The 16,844-nt window shown below is 58.5% G+C and overlaps 3 protein-coding genes across 3 annotated transcripts; 1 reads left to right on the top strand and 2 right to left on the bottom strand.

Annotated features, from left to right (window-relative positions):
* The first annotated feature begins 676 nt into the window (after positions 1–676).
* LOC134044180 (small ribosomal subunit protein mS26-like) lies at positions 677–5,429 on the top strand. Its single transcript, XM_062493288.1, has 5 exons — positions 677–814; positions 2,354–2,520; positions 3,291–3,425; positions 4,488–4,611; positions 4,844–5,429. The coding sequence occupies exons 1-5, from the start codon at positions 677–679 to the stop codon at positions 4,973–4,975; spliced, it is 696 nt and encodes a 231-aa protein (XP_062349272.1). The 3' UTR covers positions 4,976–5,429.
* Positions 5,430–5,970: 541 nt separating this feature from the next.
* Positions 5,971–7,381, bottom strand: LOC134044197 (neurophysin 1). The gene is made up of 3 exons (XM_062493313.1): positions 7,188–7,381; positions 6,908–7,109; positions 5,971–6,020 (listed from the first exon to the last, which is right to left on the bottom strand). Exons 1-3 carry the CDS (start codon positions 7,305–7,307, stop codon positions 5,971–5,973), a joined length of 372 nt encoding a protein of 123 aa, XP_062349297.1. The 5' UTR covers positions 7,308–7,381.
* A 2,310-nt stretch (positions 7,382–9,691) lies between these two features.
* LOC134044178 (vasotocin-neurophysin VT) lies at positions 9,692–12,368 on the bottom strand. Its single transcript, XM_062493287.1, has 3 exons — positions 11,586–12,368; positions 10,501–10,702; positions 9,692–9,867 (listed from the first exon to the last, which is right to left on the bottom strand). The coding sequence occupies exons 1-3, from the start codon at positions 11,703–11,705 to the stop codon at positions 9,692–9,694; spliced, it is 498 nt and encodes a 165-aa protein (XP_062349271.1). The 5' UTR covers positions 11,706–12,368.
* Between the last annotated feature and the right edge of the window lie 4,476 nt (positions 12,369–16,844).

The following is a 16,844-nucleotide window of genomic DNA, read 5'->3' as shown; positions in this document are numbered from 1 at the left end:
AAAAAAATGGGGTGTCAGGGGTGTCCCTGCAGTGCCAAGGGGATCTGGGGGGAAGGAGGCACTGGACACTGGCACGGGGAGCCCGACGCCATCAGCGAGGTCACGGGTCCCCCGTGGGAACGGTGGCCAGGCCGACGTCACTGTCACCGAGCCCTTCAAATAGCGGTGCCTGCCCGGGCGGCCACCGCTCCAGCACCGGCCACCGCCACCAGCGGCCACCGCCACCAGCGGCACCTGCCCGCACAGGTGAGGCTGCCCCGGCACAGGGCAGGGCTCGGGCTGGGCCCCGGGGTGGGGGGTCCTGCTTGCCCCAAATCGGACCCCAATGGGTGCGTGGGGGGCGAGTGTCCGTGCTGGATCCAAACCCCAGCGGCACCCCGGGGTGCTGAGCCACTCCGGCTTCTCCAGCACCAAAGAGCACCCAGGGGTGCTCATCCCCTCTGGATCTGCATCCCAAACCCACCCCAAAGAGGTGCTGGGTCCAGTATCTGCATCCCAACTCCACCCCAGCACCACCCATGGGTGCTCATCCCCTGTAGATCTGCATCCCCCCACTCAACCCAAACCACCCCAGGCAGCACCCCGGGGTGCTCAGCCCTCCCGCAGCCCCCCGGGGGTGTCCCCGGAGCGGATGCCGGTGGGACAGGCTCGCCTGTGTCCCCGCAGCCCCCCGGCCATGGCACCCCGCGGGTCGCTGCTGCTGCTGGCGCTGCTGCTGCTGAGCTGCTCCCTGCCCCGCGGCCACGGCCAGCACTGGTCCCACGGCTGGTACCCGGGGGGCAAACGGGACCTCCGGACCCCCACAAACCTCCAGGTAGGGTCATTCCCCCCCAAAGGTCATTCCCTTCCCTCCCGGGGTGAATCCCCACCACCCCAAAGGTGATGCCCAGCCCGGCTGTGCCCCCCTGCCCCAGGGTTTGTGGCCCTCCCCCAGGGTAAAAACCTCTGCTCCTGGGGTTATAATCCCTGTGGGTTATCCCCACCGAGTTAAAACTGTCCCAAATTATCCTCCTTGGATTATACCCCCTTGCAATTACCTCCCCGTCCCACGATTATCTTCCCGCTGAGATCTTGGATTTATCCCCGCCCCAGATTAAAACCCCCTCCGGTTTTATCACCCCCACGGGCTATAGACCCCCAGGTTATCCCCCTCCCTGAATTATCCGGATTTATCACCCCCACGGGCTGTAGACCCCCAGGTTATCCCCCTCCCCGAATTACCCTACCCGCAGATTTATCCTCTTTTCCAGTGGTTATCTTCCCCACCGTTTCACTTTCCTCCCCGAAATCCCGGTAGTTTATCCACCCTGGAATTCCCCCACACCCGCGGGGTGATCCCCCCATCCCGGGTATTTTTTCCCCCCACGGGTGTTCTCCTTTTTCCCCCTCCCGCAGATCCCGTCCCCTCTCGGGCGCTGCCGTCCCCTCCCGTGTCCCCTCCGGCGGGAGGAGCCGCTGCCGGTGAGCGGGAACGGGGCTGGGGGGTCCTGAGGGGATCCCCGGGACCGGGATTCACCGATCCCCCCCTCCCCTCCCCTCTCCCGCAGCGACCCGGGATGCGCCCCTGACCGGACCCAGCGATCCCGGCGGGAGCGAGCCGGGAACCCCCACCCCCGTGGGGAATAAAGGGGCTGGGGGAAATTGTGGGCAGTGATGGTGATGGGGGACTCGCCTGTGGGGTGATGGGGGTGGCATCTGTCCCATGGGATAACGATGTCCCGTGGGATAACGGTGTCCCGTGGGGTCACGATCCCATGTGGCAGGGTGGGGTGAGATGTGTCCCGTGGGGGCCGTGTCCCGTGGGTGGGATTCGTGTCCCGAGGGGAGTCTCTGTCTCTTGGGGGGTGTCTGAGAAGGGGCGGTGGTGCCTCCTGGGGACACCGTGTCCCCTGGGAAGTGTTCCTTGGAGCAGCGGTCGGGAATTCGTGTTCCACGGAGTGGGGGTGTGGGATGCGAAGGGGTTGTGTTGTGTCTTTTGGGGTGCCGTGTCTCGTGGGCGGCTGTTCCTTGGGGGGGATTCCTTTTCCTTAGGGGTCCGCGCCCGTGTCCAGCGGGGGTTCTGCCGTGGGGGTGTCCCTGTCCCGTGTAGGGTGTCCCTGTCCCCTGCACGGTGTCCCACGGATGTCGGTGTGTCCACCTCCCCTCCCCGACTCCATTTCCCATCAGGCCTCCCTCCCTCCTCCCTTCCCGTGGCGCCGCGCGCGCGGGCCCGTGCCGTGACGTCAGTCCCGCGCCGTGACGTCATTCCCGCGCCGCCATGCTGCCGGCGCTGAGGCGCTGCCGCCCGGGGCCCGTCCCGCTCCCGGCCCTGGCGGTCGCGCTGGGGCCCGGCTCCTTCCCGGGGCTCTGTCGCGGCTGGTCCCCGCGGGCGGTGCCGGCGCGGGGCCGCAAGACCCGGTACGACCCCCCCGCCAAGTCCAAGGCGGGCCGGGTGAAGCTGCCGCCCCCCGTGGACCCCGAGGAGCTGCTGGTGGTGCTAGAGCGGTACCGGCAGTACCGGCTGGTGCTCAGCGCCCTCCGGTACCGGCACGGGCCGGGGATGGGGGTGGGGTTGTGGGGCACGTCAGGGTTGGGCTGTGGCGGTGGAGATGGAGCGTTTCGGGGCTGGAGCTATGGGGCTGCTGTGGGGCAGGGGAAGGTCGGGTATGGGTTGATCTGGGGCTGGTTCTGGGGTGCAGAGGAGCGCTGGGGGTGGTTGTGGGTTTGGGTAAGGGACTGGCTGTGGGACAGAGGAGGGTACAGGGCAGGGGGCTGGGTGTGGGGTTTCTGGGGGCTGACTGGACTGGGTACAGGATTGGCTGGAGGGTTGGGGTCTGGGTTTAAGGCTGCGAGGTTGCTGTGGGGCAGGAGAAGGTTGGGGTTGGCTGTGGCTCTGGGTATGGAGCTGGAGGCTGGGTAAGGTGCTGGGGGGCTGATGTGGAGCAAGAGGGTTGGTGGCTGGGTGTGCGACTGGCTATGGGGTGGGAGGCTGAATATGGGGCTGTGAGGCAGGGGGGGTGCCGGGCTTGTGGCCTTTTGGGGCTGCTGTGGGGCACTGGACGGCTGGGTCTGGGGCACTTTGTAACAGGAGCAGATAGATCCTGGGATACTGGGGAGAAAGAAGGGGTGGTGAGACTGGAGTGCTGTGGGAAGTGGTGGTGGGTCTTGGACTGATACTGGTGTGTAACAGAGGAGGGTCGGGGTGGTGGGACAGGGTGGTGGGGCCAGCTCTGCTCTGGGGCAATCTGGGGAGAACCCGCTGTGCTGGCAGCCCCGAGCAGGAGCTCAGTGCCCTCCCCTCCTCCTGACAGGGCGGAGTTCAGGGCCGAGGTGCTGCAGAGGAAGGGGGAGGAGCTGGCTGCCAAGGGATCGGTGGCGGAGCTGGAGGAGCACCGGCGCCTGATGGCCTGGAACGACGAGGAGAATGCCCGGCAGCGGGCACGCAGGTCAGCACAGCCCCTGCAGGGCCAGGGAACCCTGCCCTGCCTGGCTCTGACTGCTGCTCAGGCAGAACTGAGCTCCATTAGAGTCTGGTCTGATATTAACAGAGAAGCTTGGGCAGGGTCACTCTGGGCTGGGTTAGGAACTGGTTCATGGTGGGGAATGGTCACATCCAGGCACCAGTGGTGTCCCCAGGGTTCAGGGCTGGGCCCAGTGCTGTTTAACATCTCTGTTGATGATCTGGATGAGGGGATCGAGTTCAGCATCAGCAGATTTGCAGGTGACACCAAGCTGGGTTTGAGTATGGGTCTGTTGCAAGGCAGGAGGACTCTGCAAAGGGACCTGGACAGGCTGGATCCAGGGGCTGAATCCAAGGATATGAGGTTTAACAGGTGTGGGGTCCTGCACTTTGACCACAACAACCCCTGCAGTTCTACAGGCTGGGGACAGAGTGGATGGACAGCAGCCAGGCAGAATGGGACCTGGGAGACTGATGGACATGAGCCAGCAGTGTGCCCTGGTGGCCAAGAAGCCAATGGCACCTGGAATGGATCAGAAATGGTTTGGCCAGCAGGAGCAGGGAAGGGATTCTTCCCCTGTGCTCAACACTGATGAGGCCACGCCTTGAGTGCTGTGTCCAGTTCTGGGCCCCCCAGTTTAGGGAGGACATTGAGATCCTGGAGTGTGTCCAGGGAGAGGCAGCAAAGCTGGGGAAGGGTCTGGAAAACAAGTCCTGGTAGGAGCAGCTGGGGGTGGTCAGCCTGGGCAAAAGGAGGCTCAGGGGAGACCTTATCACCCTCCACAACTTCCTGACAGGAGGGTAAAGCCAGGATGGGTCAGGATCTTCTCCCTCAAGCAGTGGACAAGAGGACACAGCCTTTTCCACCCTAATTGATTCTGTGATTCTGGGAAATCCTGACCTTTTAAAATGAATCTTCCTGTGCAGCTATTATGGTTCCTGTGCCTTTTGCTGCTGAGGGCCAAGTCAAGGTGTTCTGGGCAGCCTCCTGCTCTCCTGGGGATGGAAATGTCACCTTATCCATCAGATTTTCCTTTCTGTCTGGCAGAGAGGAGAGACTCAGGAAACAAGAGGAGGAGGAGAAGAGGAAGAAGTTAGAGATTGAGGAGAAACAGACCAGGAAAATGGAGGCTTTCCTAGAGGAGAAGGAGAAGGAGGTTCTCCAGCTGCAGGTAAGAGCAGATGGTGCCTCCTGGGGAACCAGGCTGCCAGAATTCTCTGCCAGGGAGCCATGTGGAAGCCGTGGGCTTGTTTTACACAGATTTTTCAGTTGGCAGCTGGGAACACAAGCGTCGGCACCTTCCAGGGGTGTTGACAACGTGTGGATGGGAGAGGGCTTGAGCCAGAGCTCTAGAAACAGGGTGGGATAATCTTCAGGGGGATAATCCTCGTCCTTTGGTTCAGGAGGAAGCCAAAAACTTCATCACCCCCGAGAATCTGGAGGCACGGATCGAGGAGTGCCTGGACAACCCACAGAACTACAACTTTGCCATCGACAAGGACGGGCGGATCGTCAGGCGCACGGTGCTGTCATAGCAGCCCTGGCACGGGGCTCCCAGCCTGGGCTGTGTCCAGAGGCCCCACAGACAGCACAGATCCTTCCTTGGAATGTATTAATTGACCTCAGAAGTGCTGGAGAAAGGCACGGGTCTGGCTCTGCTGCTTCCAGAAGGTTAATGCCTGCAGGAAGGGGGGTGAAGCGAAAATTGGAGGCTCCAGCAGCCTGGCTCAGCCCTGTTGCTGTGCCTGTGATCCCACCTCCCACGTGTTTGGATCCCTCCTGCCTTCACACACAGCGCGTGGGGAGGAGCAGGAACAGTCCCGAGGCAGAGCCTGGCTCTGAGCTCCTCACTGTCAGCTCCTCTGGATACTTCCAAAGGCAAACAAGGGCTGAATGAATTTGTAGGAAACACTGATGTTCCCTTTTGTTGTTGAGGGAAGGAATTTATTGTAATCCTGATTTCACACTTTAAACCCTCCTTTGCATGTCCCTTGGTGTGGCTGAATAATAAAATGTGTCACAATGATCCAGGATTTCTGCTGTCTCCTTATTTTTCCCTTCAGGTTTAATTTATTCATCACCTGAAATTGAAGGTGTAGATGAAATTGTAATGACTTCGGGTGTTCTGGATTGTTAGGGTCTTGCAGGCTGTCAGCTTTGTCCTAAAATTTCTGGTTTGGGGCTGCCCAGCATTGAGCCTGGAGTTTGCTGTGGTTCAGCCATGGTCAGCAGGTCCCTCTCCCTCCCTCCCTCCCTCCCTCCCTCCCTCCCTCCCTCCCTCCCTCCCTCAGATAATTGACCTGAAATCCTCACTTTTTACCTCCACTTTTTCTTGAAAGTGTGTTTTTCTCTCCCCCCAAGCCTGCACCTCAACCAGGCAAGTGTACAAAACCCATAGACTTCTGCCTGGGTTGTTTTTCTGTCCAAGTTTTATTTCTAATTAAGCTCATCGCTTCAGTCTGAGTCGCAGCCCAAGGCGAGGCTGGGGCAGTGAGGGATGCAGGATTCTGTGGATTCTCTCCTGGGTGGGCTACACAAACAGCATCTCCTGGTCACAGGATGAGTCAGTGCTGCAGCCCTCTAAGGGGAGAGAGGGGGGGGGGGGGGGTGTGGTGTGAGACCAGACAGCGCTGACCAGACCCCAGGGGCCCCAGAGATCACTGAAACAGCCCCCAGAGACCCTCTGGACCAGCCCCCGGAGATCCCCAAAACAGCCCTCAAGGACTTCTCAAACCAGCTCCCAGGGATCTGTGAAATAGCCTCCAGGGACACCCAAAACCAGCCCCCAGAAATTCCCAAAACTTTGGAGACCTTCTGAAGCAGCCCCCAGTGACCCCCACAAAACAGCCTCCAGAAGTCCCCAGAACCCCCCAGAAACAGCCCCCAGGGACCCCCCCAAAACAGCCTCCAGAAATCCACAAAACATGCACAGACACCCTGAAGCAGCCCCAAGGGACCCCCACAAAACAGTCCCCATAGATCCCTGTAACAACCCCCAAAAAATCCCCCAAAACAGCACCCAGAAATCCCCAAAACATCCAGAAATTCCCCCGAAACAGAGACCCCCCCCCCGGCACTAGGGTTTAGTGAGCTCGTGCTCACTCCATTCTCGGATGCTTCCCGGGATTTAAAGCAGGATCTCTGGTCGTTTAATTCAGGGAGGAGGGGCAGAGAAAAACTAATGAGAACAGGAGGGAATGTGGGTCCCGCACTTGCTCAGCCCCCAAACATTGGTTTGCTGCCTGCTTCCCTTCTGCCCTAAACCCTCCCGCTCTCATCCCTTCCCTGGGGTCTGGAAAGTCATGGAGCGTGGTCCGGCTGTCGGGGCGATGGGTGGATACACGGATGGAACACAGACAATCCCTTGGGCACCTTCCCCTTTCCCACTGTCCTCTAGAGCCCTGAATTCCCTCCCGGCTGTGCGAGGGCTCCGTGGCAGCAATCCCGGGATCCCGTGCCGCCCTCACCTGTGCTGCAGCAGATGCCGGGAGCGGCGCAGCTCCCTCCAGAACCGCAGGGTTTGCGTCCCGACTCGCAAGGGGTGGGCAGGAAATTTTCCTCCTGGCACCGCAGCGTTTCCGAGGTGCCGATGTAGCAGCCCAGCTCCTCCCCGCAGCAGATGTTGGGTCCGAAGCAGTGGCCCTTGTTCCGGGGACCGCAGGGCAGGCACTGCTTGGGGAACAGGGGAAGAAGGTTGGGAGAAGGGAAGGATGAGGTTTGGAGCGCTCCGAGCCCTCCCGGACCTACCTTCCTGATGTCCATGTCCAGCACGGCGCGTTTGCCCCCGATGGGGCAGTTCTGGATGTAGCAAGCGGAGGAGAGAGTCAGGAGCCCCAGGAGGCAGAGAGCCAGAGCCTTGCAGGACATAGCGGCGGATTTTTTGGCTGCCCATCCCAACCACTGGCCCTGTATTTATAGTCCTGGCTCCCACTTAGGGATTCTGGCACCGGCGTCACCCGTGTTCCTTAAAAACCACAAGGCATTGCTTCCCACAGCACAGGGCTCGGCTAACAGCCGGAGGTCGAGGACGTGAGGTCAGGGACAAGGTGTTGGTTTTCCCCTCTGCGATGAGTCCGGCGGTGCTGGGAACGTGTGGAGGTTGTGGATGGAGTCTGGGGCTTGGGGCTCCTCTCCTCAGCCACTTAGGGTTGCTGAGCTGTGGTGTGTCCCGCTGGGAACCCCTCTGGCATGGAGAGGGTAGGGATGAAGTAAGGCAGCTGCAGGTGGGATGTGCCCACCCAGGAGTGGAGTGAGATGGGCATGTGCTTCCCTTGGCTTCAAGTCTCTTTGGGTGGGAGAAGCAATCCCATATCCTCTGGGATTATCCATGGGCTCTGAGGTGGGGAACGTTCTCGCTGTCCCTGTCCCCCCACCTGTGCCTGGCCTTTGGGGGATGCTCAGCACTGGGCTCATCCCGCTCAGGGACAGCGGTGTCACCCAGCCCATCTCCACTCACACTCATCCAACGACTCGACAGCCACACGAGAACACCAAACCTCCTGGGCAAAGGCCTGAAATCCCAAATTTCCCCACTGCTTCTCCTTGGAGCTGCACACAAGGATTGAATGTGGTGTCCTGAGCCACATCACCAGCACAAAAAGCCCCCTCCTCCCCGAGAAGCAGTGCTGAGGATGAGGCCGAAGGCTGACGCAACCGCCCAGGGTTCTGCTCACCCCTGCCCCTCGCCTTCCTTATCCCAATTAGGAGCTTCCCAGCCTGAATAAATTTCCCAGCTGAGGACAAAACTTGACGTCCACTGAGATCATTACCCTGCACTAGCTTAATTGAGAATTAGGCAGCCCAGAGCCAGACAGCCGTGACCTTTTCCTGTCCCTCTTGCTTGCTTTGAAATCTGCCACTTAGCACAGCCAGCACGAGGGCAGCGAGGTCCCTGTCTCCACCCGGGGTCAGTCCCAGTCCCTGGGGATGAGGCAGGCACTGGGATCCATGGTAATGGGCTGGAAATGGGGCTCAGCACCTGCTGTGTGCTGTACCAGCAGCTCAGCTCCAGCTGCAGCACGGTGTGGAGGGAGGGAATTATCATCCCAGAGCCCCTACGGCTGATCCAGGGGTGCCCAAACTACTGCAGGACATGTCTCAGTGGGGAAAAACCACAAGTATCAGCCTCAGTTTTTGCCTGATTTTGAGGTGTTCATCTGATGGAGCATTCCCAGCTCAGCCACACATTCCCGGTGCTGCAGGAATGTTGGGGGTTCGCATCCTGCATTTGGAAAAGTAAGAGAGCTAGAGCTGGGCTGAAACTCAATTCCCTCATCCAAGCTTGGAGTCCCCCATCCATGCTGCTGTCACCCTTCTCTCAATGATTTTGGGGTGATTTGGGGTTGCCCTCCTCCCCAGGGCTGGGATGGGCTGGGATGCTGGCTGTGGGAAGCAGGTCCTGGATCAATCCTGCGGGTCCTGGATCGATCCTGCATCCCCTGTGGAGTGTGGGGAGCTGCCATGGGCAGGATGGACCCCACTGCTGTCAGGGAGCTCCACCTCCCTGGAGGTGCCACCTCCCTCAGGGACAGTATAAAGGACAGCTGTCCCCTGTGCCTTGGTCAGTCCCAGCCCAGAGAGACCTCGGAGCAAGAACCCTGCAGGGTAAGAGAGCGGGAGAGGGCTGGGATAACGGTACCCCAGATTTGGGGGGGGTGACTGTGGGATGACATGGGCTGATCCTGCCTGTCGGTGTCCAGAGGGGATGGGGAAGGATGAGACCAGCCCTGGAGGGAGTCTTCGGAACTGGGAGCCCAGACCTCTGTGCTCATGAGGGATTTGGGGTGCTTTTCATCATTTAGTAGATGCTGTGCTGATTCCTGAAGTCAGCGAGGCCCCAGATCTGCCCCAAAGAGGGGCTCAGCCACGAGGTAACACGAGGGTGGCACGTCCCAGCCGTCCCCAGTCTCCTGGGGCTGGGGGTGCTGCTGGGGCTCCTGGCTGGGACTCGATGGCCAGATCCCAAATTCCAGCTCTGCCTGAGCTCCTTCCCCTGGGAGCTACAAGGACGGGGCCAAATCCTGTACCCAGCCCAGCCAGCCCACGTACACTCTGTGGGGATTTGGAGACAAAAGACCCTGCAGCACCCCCATCCTGAGCCCCAGCCAGATCACCTGGAGCCCCCGTGAGCCATCCCCGGTGCCCAGGACGAGGCCACCACAGTGCACGAGGACTTTTATTGGGTCTCGTATGTACAGAGCTGAGATGAGGGGATCAGCCAGGGTTGGGGAGGGGGCTCCCCACACCCTGGCTCAGAGCAGGGGGTGCTTGCCCTGCTGCTGCTGCTGCTGCCGGTTTGCCAAGTGCATGAGCTTGAGGAGCAGATCTCCAGCCGAGCCATCCAGCACCGTCAGGTTCTTCTCATCCGCCGCCTCCTGAGCGCTGTCGCTGCCCTCGTCCAGGCAGCTGCTGTCCATGGAGCACGTATCTGCCGCAGGAAGCAGAGCACAGTGATGGAACAGGTTATTTGGGATCACCAGGGGCTTGTTTTGGGCTGGGGAAAGTGTTGGTGGCAGCCAGGGGAGCACGCACAGCTCGTGCTACAGTTTTGTCTCTCCCGTTAACCAGGGAGCGGGGCTGGATTTTCTGGCACGCCAGGGAGGCTGTGCTGGCCAGGAAAAAAGCTCATGGTGGGTCAGGAAGAAGCTCCGAACCCAGTCCCTTAGGATCAGAATGGTTTGGGTCAGAAGGGACCATCCCATTCCACCCCTGCCACGGGCAGGGACACCTCCCACTGTCCCAGGTTGCTCCAAGCCCCGTTCAGCCTGGCCTTGGACACTTTCAGGGATCCAGGGGCAGCCACAGCATCTTTGGGCACCTTGTTCCAGGGCCTCCCCATCCTCACAGGAAAAAATTCCGTCCTTACAATCAGCCTGAATCCAACCGTCCCCAAACTATCTCTGAACGGCGCCAACACCGCTTCCACTCCATACCTCCCTAAAACTAAACTAAAGTTTCCCCTCCCTAAAACTAAACCACACCAGCAGACCAGCGCTACCTGGAGAGTTCTCCCCCTCTCCAATTCCCCCCACCCATCCCGCGGTGTCCGCGTCGCGGTTACCGGCGGTGCAGCAGATGCCGGGAGCGGCGCAGCGGCCCCCGGAGCCGCAGGGCTGCCCGCCCGCCTGGCAGGGCGAGGGCAGGTAATCCTCCTCCGCACAGCGCCTCGTCTCCACCGTGCCCAGGTAGCAGCCCAGCTCCGCACCGCAGCAGATGCCGGGCCCGAAGCAGTTCCCTCTGTTGCCGGGGCCGCAGGGCATGCACTGCGGGAAGGAGCTGACTCAGTGCCCGCACGACAAAAAATCCTTTCTTGCACTCTCTTGTATTAGAAACCCCCCAAGGCAACGCACGGGCAACAGGGCCCTGTCCTGCACCCTAATGCCACAGCCTAGCCCTTGGGTTTTTGGGGTGTTTTTGTGCACCCGGGGTTCTCTCCCAGCCCCGACCCCATCACTCCCCTCCAGCATCCCCTCCCAGAACTGCATCAGTAAAGCCAGCATCCCAAAAAGCAGCATTCCCCCCTAAACCAGCATCCCGCAAAGCAGCATCCCTCCCAAACCAGCATCCCAAAAAGCAGCATTCCCCCCTAAACCAGCATCCCGCAAAGCAGCATCCCTCCCAAACCAGCATCCCATGAAGCAGCATGCCTCCCTAAACCAGCAACCCCAAAGCAGCATTCCCCCCCTAAACCAGCAACCCCAAAGCAGAATTCCTCCCCAAACCAGCATCCCACAAAGCAGCATTGCCCCCCCCAAACCAGCATCCCGGGAAGCAGCATCCCTCCCCAAATCAAATCTTCCTGTGTATAGAAAGCAGCTCCTCTTGGAGGTGCCGCACTGTCACTGACACTGGTCACGGTGACCTTGTGTCCCCAGACCTCCCTGTCCCCTCTCCATGTGCTGTCCTGTCCTGCTCCTCCCCAGCCCAGCTCTGCTGTGGCCAAGCTTGAGCCTCTTCCCGAGGTGCCAGCAGCACTTTGGAGTGGTCACTCATCCACCACTGCCCCATGGCGTGTCCCTCAGCCATCCCAAAAAACCCCACTGCTCCGGGGAGCGTGGCACAGCCAGCGGTACCCACGGGTGATGGGGAGCTCCTGCACCCCACAGAGCCCCTCTGTCCCTCCTGGAGCTCCATCCCGGCCCGTACCTGTCGGAGAGCTGTGTCGGCCAGCGCCCGCTTGCCGCCCCGGGGGCAGTTCTGGATGTAGCAGGCGGAGGACAAGGCGAGGAGGCAGAGGAAGGAGAGGGGCAGCGAAGGCTCTGCCATGGTGCAGGGTGCCCGTGCCAGGGGAAGCTGCTCCAGCTGCGTCTGGCCCCGTGCTGAGAGAGCTGCTATTTATGCTGCCATCACCCCTTCCCAGGGGAGGAGGAGGAGGAAGAAGAGGGATGGGTTGGGGTTTTTTTGTTGTTGTTTTTATTTTTTTCTTCTTTTTTCCTCTTTTTTTTTTTTCTTCTTTTTTTTTCTTCTTTTTTTTTTCCCCCAAATCGCATCCAAGCAAATCTGTAATTGAAATGATTCAGTGAGGCAGCACTCAGGGCTGGTGAATCCCACCCTTGGCTGCTCTGAGGAGCACGGGCTGGCTCTGGGATGTGCTTGGGAAGGGGTGCTGGATGGGCTGGGGGTGGATTCAGGGAGAGGTGCTCCGTCAGAAGGTGCTGGTTTGGGGAGGGCTGTGGGTTTGGGGACAGATGTTCGTTCATTCAGGAGATGTGGATTTGGGAAGGATGCTGGTTTGGGGGTGATGCTGGTTTGGGATGGATGTGGATTTTGGGAGAGGTGCTGGTTTGGGAGGGATATGGATTTTGGGAGGGATGTGGATTTTGGGAGAGGTGCTGGTTTGGGAGGGATATGGATTTTGGGAGGGATGTGGATTTTGGGAGAGGTGCTTATTTTTGGGAGGGATAAGGGTTTGCAAGGTGCTGCTTTAGAGAGGGCTGTTTATTTGAAGGATACTGGTTTGGGATTAATGCTGGTTTGGAGGAATGCAGATTGTGGGAGAGATACTGGTTTGGGAAGGGATGCTGGTCTGCAGAGATGCTGGTTTGGGAAGTGGTGTTTGTTTGGAGCATGCTGGTCCAGGAGGGATGGTGCTTTGTGGGATGCTGCTTTGGGGAGGGATGCTGGTTTTACTGATGAAGCTCTGGGAGGGGATGCTGGAGGGGAGTGATGGGGTTGGGGCTGGGAGAGAACCCCGGGTGCACAAAAACACCCCGAAACCCAGGGGCTAGGCTGTGGCATTAGGGGGCAAGACCCTGTCCCCAAAGTGATCCATGGGTGCCACCCACAGCTCTCCTGCCTCTTCCCTCTCTTCTCCAAGAAACTAGAAGGCAGGGAAACCAGCAGGAGAGGGGGAGACCAAAAGAAAAGGCACCTTTGGGGCTAGCACCAGCACACTTGTGTCACCCATGGAGTGTCAAAAACATCTGTACAGGAAAAAGACCATCAACAACCCCCTGCCCCATCCAGCCAGGAATATATTCCTGTTGTTCCCAGATCCCTTTTCTAGCTACACCGAGGGCAGCCTCAGCAATGTGAAATGAATATGCAGAGAGGAATCCGGTGCCTGCGAGTATCCGCCCTCTCCTTCTCCCTCCCCAGAAATGCTGGGACTGGCTCACAGTGATTGGGAAGGTTTTTTTGGGGGCCCTGGGAGGGGACTGGACAATGTGGGAGTGCTGCCAGCTGTGGTCCCGCTTCTGGAGTGGTTTTTATCCTTTGCTCATCTTCACATCAGGTGGGGAATTGAGGGAGAGTACCATAAAAATCAGCCTGGACATCGCTTGGGGTGGCTGAACATGTTTTCCCCTGCCCCTCGATAGTTTCCCTCATTTCCTCCCCCTCATTAACATGCCTTGTCTGCTGGACAAACACCCCAGCCCCAGTTAGAGTGAGGGGAATGGTGGTACCCTGGTGGGGAGGGGGCTGCTCTGCTCCAGCATCCCAAAGGAAATGGTGATCCCAGTGCAATCCTCCCTGGAAAACATTTGTGTTTGTTTCAGAGCGCTTTGAAAAGCTCCACAGGAAGCAGGGAGCAATGCTGGAGGGGGCTGAACCCCAGGGCATCGCTTTGCGCCCCCAAGGGAAACTGAGGCACGCAGGGAAGCATTTTATGTCTCAGCGCTGAGGGATCCCAGCCTGCTCCCAGCTCCTGCCCTGTGATTCCAGAGCGTGGATCCACACGGGGGGGGGGACAGTCCTGAGCTCTGGGGCTTTTGCTGGGTAACATGAGGGCGATTTCCTCCCCTCTAGGGGGGGCGAAGGTGGCCACAGCCCTTGAGTCAGCTCTCCCTAGGACCGGGGGAGCAGCGAGTTCCCAAACTTGCCCCGTGACGCTGAATCACCCACGTGGGGCAGCCGTGGGGGATTTAATGACCAATATCATTAGCACCAGCCTCATTTCCCCATCCAAAGCCATCCCTTCACAGCGGGAGCCCAAACCCACTTACGTTGCAGGGCTGAGGAGGACGCAAAAGCCCTCGGCTGGGAAAACTTTTCTTTAAAAGAACCCCAAATGTCAGCTCTAAATTGGGTGTTACGCGCTCGTGCTCCGTCTCTTCATTACTGTATCGTAAAATTACATTAGCTGGGAACGATCTGCATTCAAATGACTCTGTGTCTGGAATGATAACGCAGGAATATGAGATTAAAATGTAATTATGCTCTTTAAAGTCAAGGAAGGTTAATAAAATGTTTTTCCAAGTTGCAGAGGCTCCGCAGCCGCAACGCAGAATCACTTATGGGAATCAAGGGGAGGATGAGGCGGGAACGGGGAGGGGAAAATGGGTAGAAAACACACCAAGGGGGTTTTGGGGAGGGAAATACTGGGGTCACCTGGGGTGAGTCATGAGACAGGTGATCCCAGGGGTGGGCAGAGCCAGCCCAGCTGCTCCCTGGTACCCGGGGTACCGCTGGGCCCCCATCCCACATCCTGCTCCTAACTGAGGCTTTGGGGGTACTCAGAGTCCTACCCAAATCCTCCAACAGCAGCCCCGGGGTCCCTTCTTGGTGTCTCCTGCACCGGATTTGCTCTGCCTTGTCCCTGCTCTTCCCAGGCTCTTCCCCGGAGGATGCTCCTTCCTTAGCACTGATCTAACAACACTCACAGGGAGTGGCCGGGGCCGGGGCATTCATCCGGGCGTTGGTGGCTGCCATCCCTATCCCAGCTCCCCTCGGGAACGGGGGAAATCCCAAAAGCCTGACCTGGGCTGGGAATGGGGCAGCACCCTCAAATCTGCCCCGCTGCTCAGCCAAAATACGGCCCCAGCTCTTGTAGACACCAGCAAAAGGGCTGGGGCTGCCTGAGGGGCTCAGCTGTGGACATAATGGAATGTTGGAGGTTGGAAAAGCTGTCCAAGATCATTGAGTCCAATCATTCCACCAGCACTGCCAAGGCCACCAAAAATCCATGTCCCCAGGTGTCACATCCACTGCACTGCCCTTGGCAGCCTGTTCCAATGCCTGACCACCCTTTCCATGAAGAAATCTTCCCTAATGTCCAATCTGAACCTCCCCCTTCCTTCATTAACAGCAGGAGCTTCACTAGCTCTGGAGCCCCCAGTGAGGTTTGTGAGAGCCCTTTTGGAGGCAGGAGAAGGGCTGGAGGTGCTGGAGCTTGGCTGCAGCACACACAGCTCCCAGTGCCAAAGTTTAACCAGGATAAATGATAGTGACAACATTCAATGAGGATAAATCAGAGGATGCTGGAAAATGGAAATGAATTTCACTGATTTGTGCACTTCCTGCCTTTGCCGTGGCTGCAGGGGGATGCAGCAGGGAAGGAGAAATTCTTGAAGATGTCACATGGAGAAGGTCAGGCTGGCAAGGGAGAGCTCCCTGCTCCTGCCTGGGAGCTCTAATGCTCCTCAAATGGATCTGTCACTGCCACTGTGGCCCCGTGGCTGACGGGTGGCGGAGGGTGCAGGATGCACCTCCTCCCCTCACATCACAGATAAAGATGCTCCTCTGCTTCACTGACAGCTGGAAAACAGCTTTGATGCCTCTTTAAAGGCAGCACAGCACACGTCAAGATTGGCTGGGGCACTGCTTTGATCATTTCCGTGGCCAAATCCATCCTGCTGGGATGTGGATGTCACACTGGGAGGTCACTGACCAACAAGGGGTGGATTTGTCCAAAAAAATGCTTGAAGGACAGCATTAAGAGGAAATTGCTCAGGCTGCAATCACTTCCATTCCCCAGCTGCCAGGGAGAAGACGGGCTTGGAGCTGGGAATAAATGTGGTGGTGGGATCCATATAGGAGCTGAAGAGTGATTGCTGTGGGTCCAGGCAGAGGAAGCCACAGAAATTCCTGGCTCTGTGTCACCCACCACCTTGGGGTGCACAGAGGGTTCCAGTGCCCTGGGATCAGGGGTCTCACACCCAGCTGGGGCAGGTGGTCTTTCCCTGAGCTCCAAGATGTGGGTGCAGAGGGAAACTCAACCCTGGATCCTCTGCAAGAAGGGACAGAGCAGGTGAAATGTTCTGCCAACGGTCCCAGAGGGTTAAGGAGGAGAAATTGGGGGATGAAAGCTCTGAGAACCTGCTGCGAGGTGGAGATGAGCCATACTCTGAGCAGAGAGGGGAACCTGATGTTCCAACACCACCCCTTCCTTCCAACCCCTGCTCTGTGTGGCTCCTGCCCCTCCCTGCAGAACGAAGGTAACCTGGAGATAATTTGGGAGATGGTTCCCACCTGGCTCACTGCCCACTGGCAGAACACCACAAGGAACTTTCGGGCACTGGAGAAGCTTGTCAGAAACCGGTGGCTTGGGAAGCATCCAAGCTTTGCTAGCTCTGGAGAAGGTGCTGGCTCTGGGCATCCAGAGGCAGACATCCATCCTCCCCTCTTCCCTCGGGGAGGTGTGAGAGCTGAATCACTGCAAACATGACACCACGCTGCAATGGAGCGGATTTACTGCCTCTGAATCGTGGGGGGTTTAGGAATTTTGTGCCTATTTTCTAAGTCTTTATTTTAAGACGTGTGATTTTCTATTTTTGCTCCGAATGGAGATGGGCTGTAACTCCTGCTGACGCAGACAAGGAGCAGGATCAGTGTGGGGCCAGCACAAAGCCATGTTCCAGCGGTTGAGCAGCTCCTTCCCATGCCAGGAACACGATAATGTTGCTCAGGTGCTTTTTGAAAGCAAATAAAGGTGTGACCAAGGTGAGCTGAGTCAGCCAGAGGCTCGTTATGGCCCAGAACATCAATTAAGTGGCACCAGCAGGGGGTTGTAGAGGTGACAAACCCTTTGATGTCACAGCAGCTCTCTGGAGCCCCCATGGGTGCAGGTGTCTGAAACCCTGGTCAGCAGTTCCTCCTGTTGGTTTTTTCCAGCCCTTTTATTTCCTCCTCCACCAAGAGATTCACTCCATGACATCATTAAGCCCCAGGATGAGACCAATTAAG

Source organism: Cinclus cinclus, chromosome 5 (genome assembly GCF_963662255.1).
Source record: "Cinclus cinclus chromosome 5, bCinCin1.1, whole genome shotgun sequence".
Lineage (NCBI taxonomy): Eukaryota > Metazoa > Chordata > Aves > Passeriformes > Cinclidae > Cinclus > Cinclus cinclus.
The sequence above is the reverse complement of the archived record's forward strand: the minus strand, read 5'-3'. Positions and strand labels throughout refer to the sequence as shown.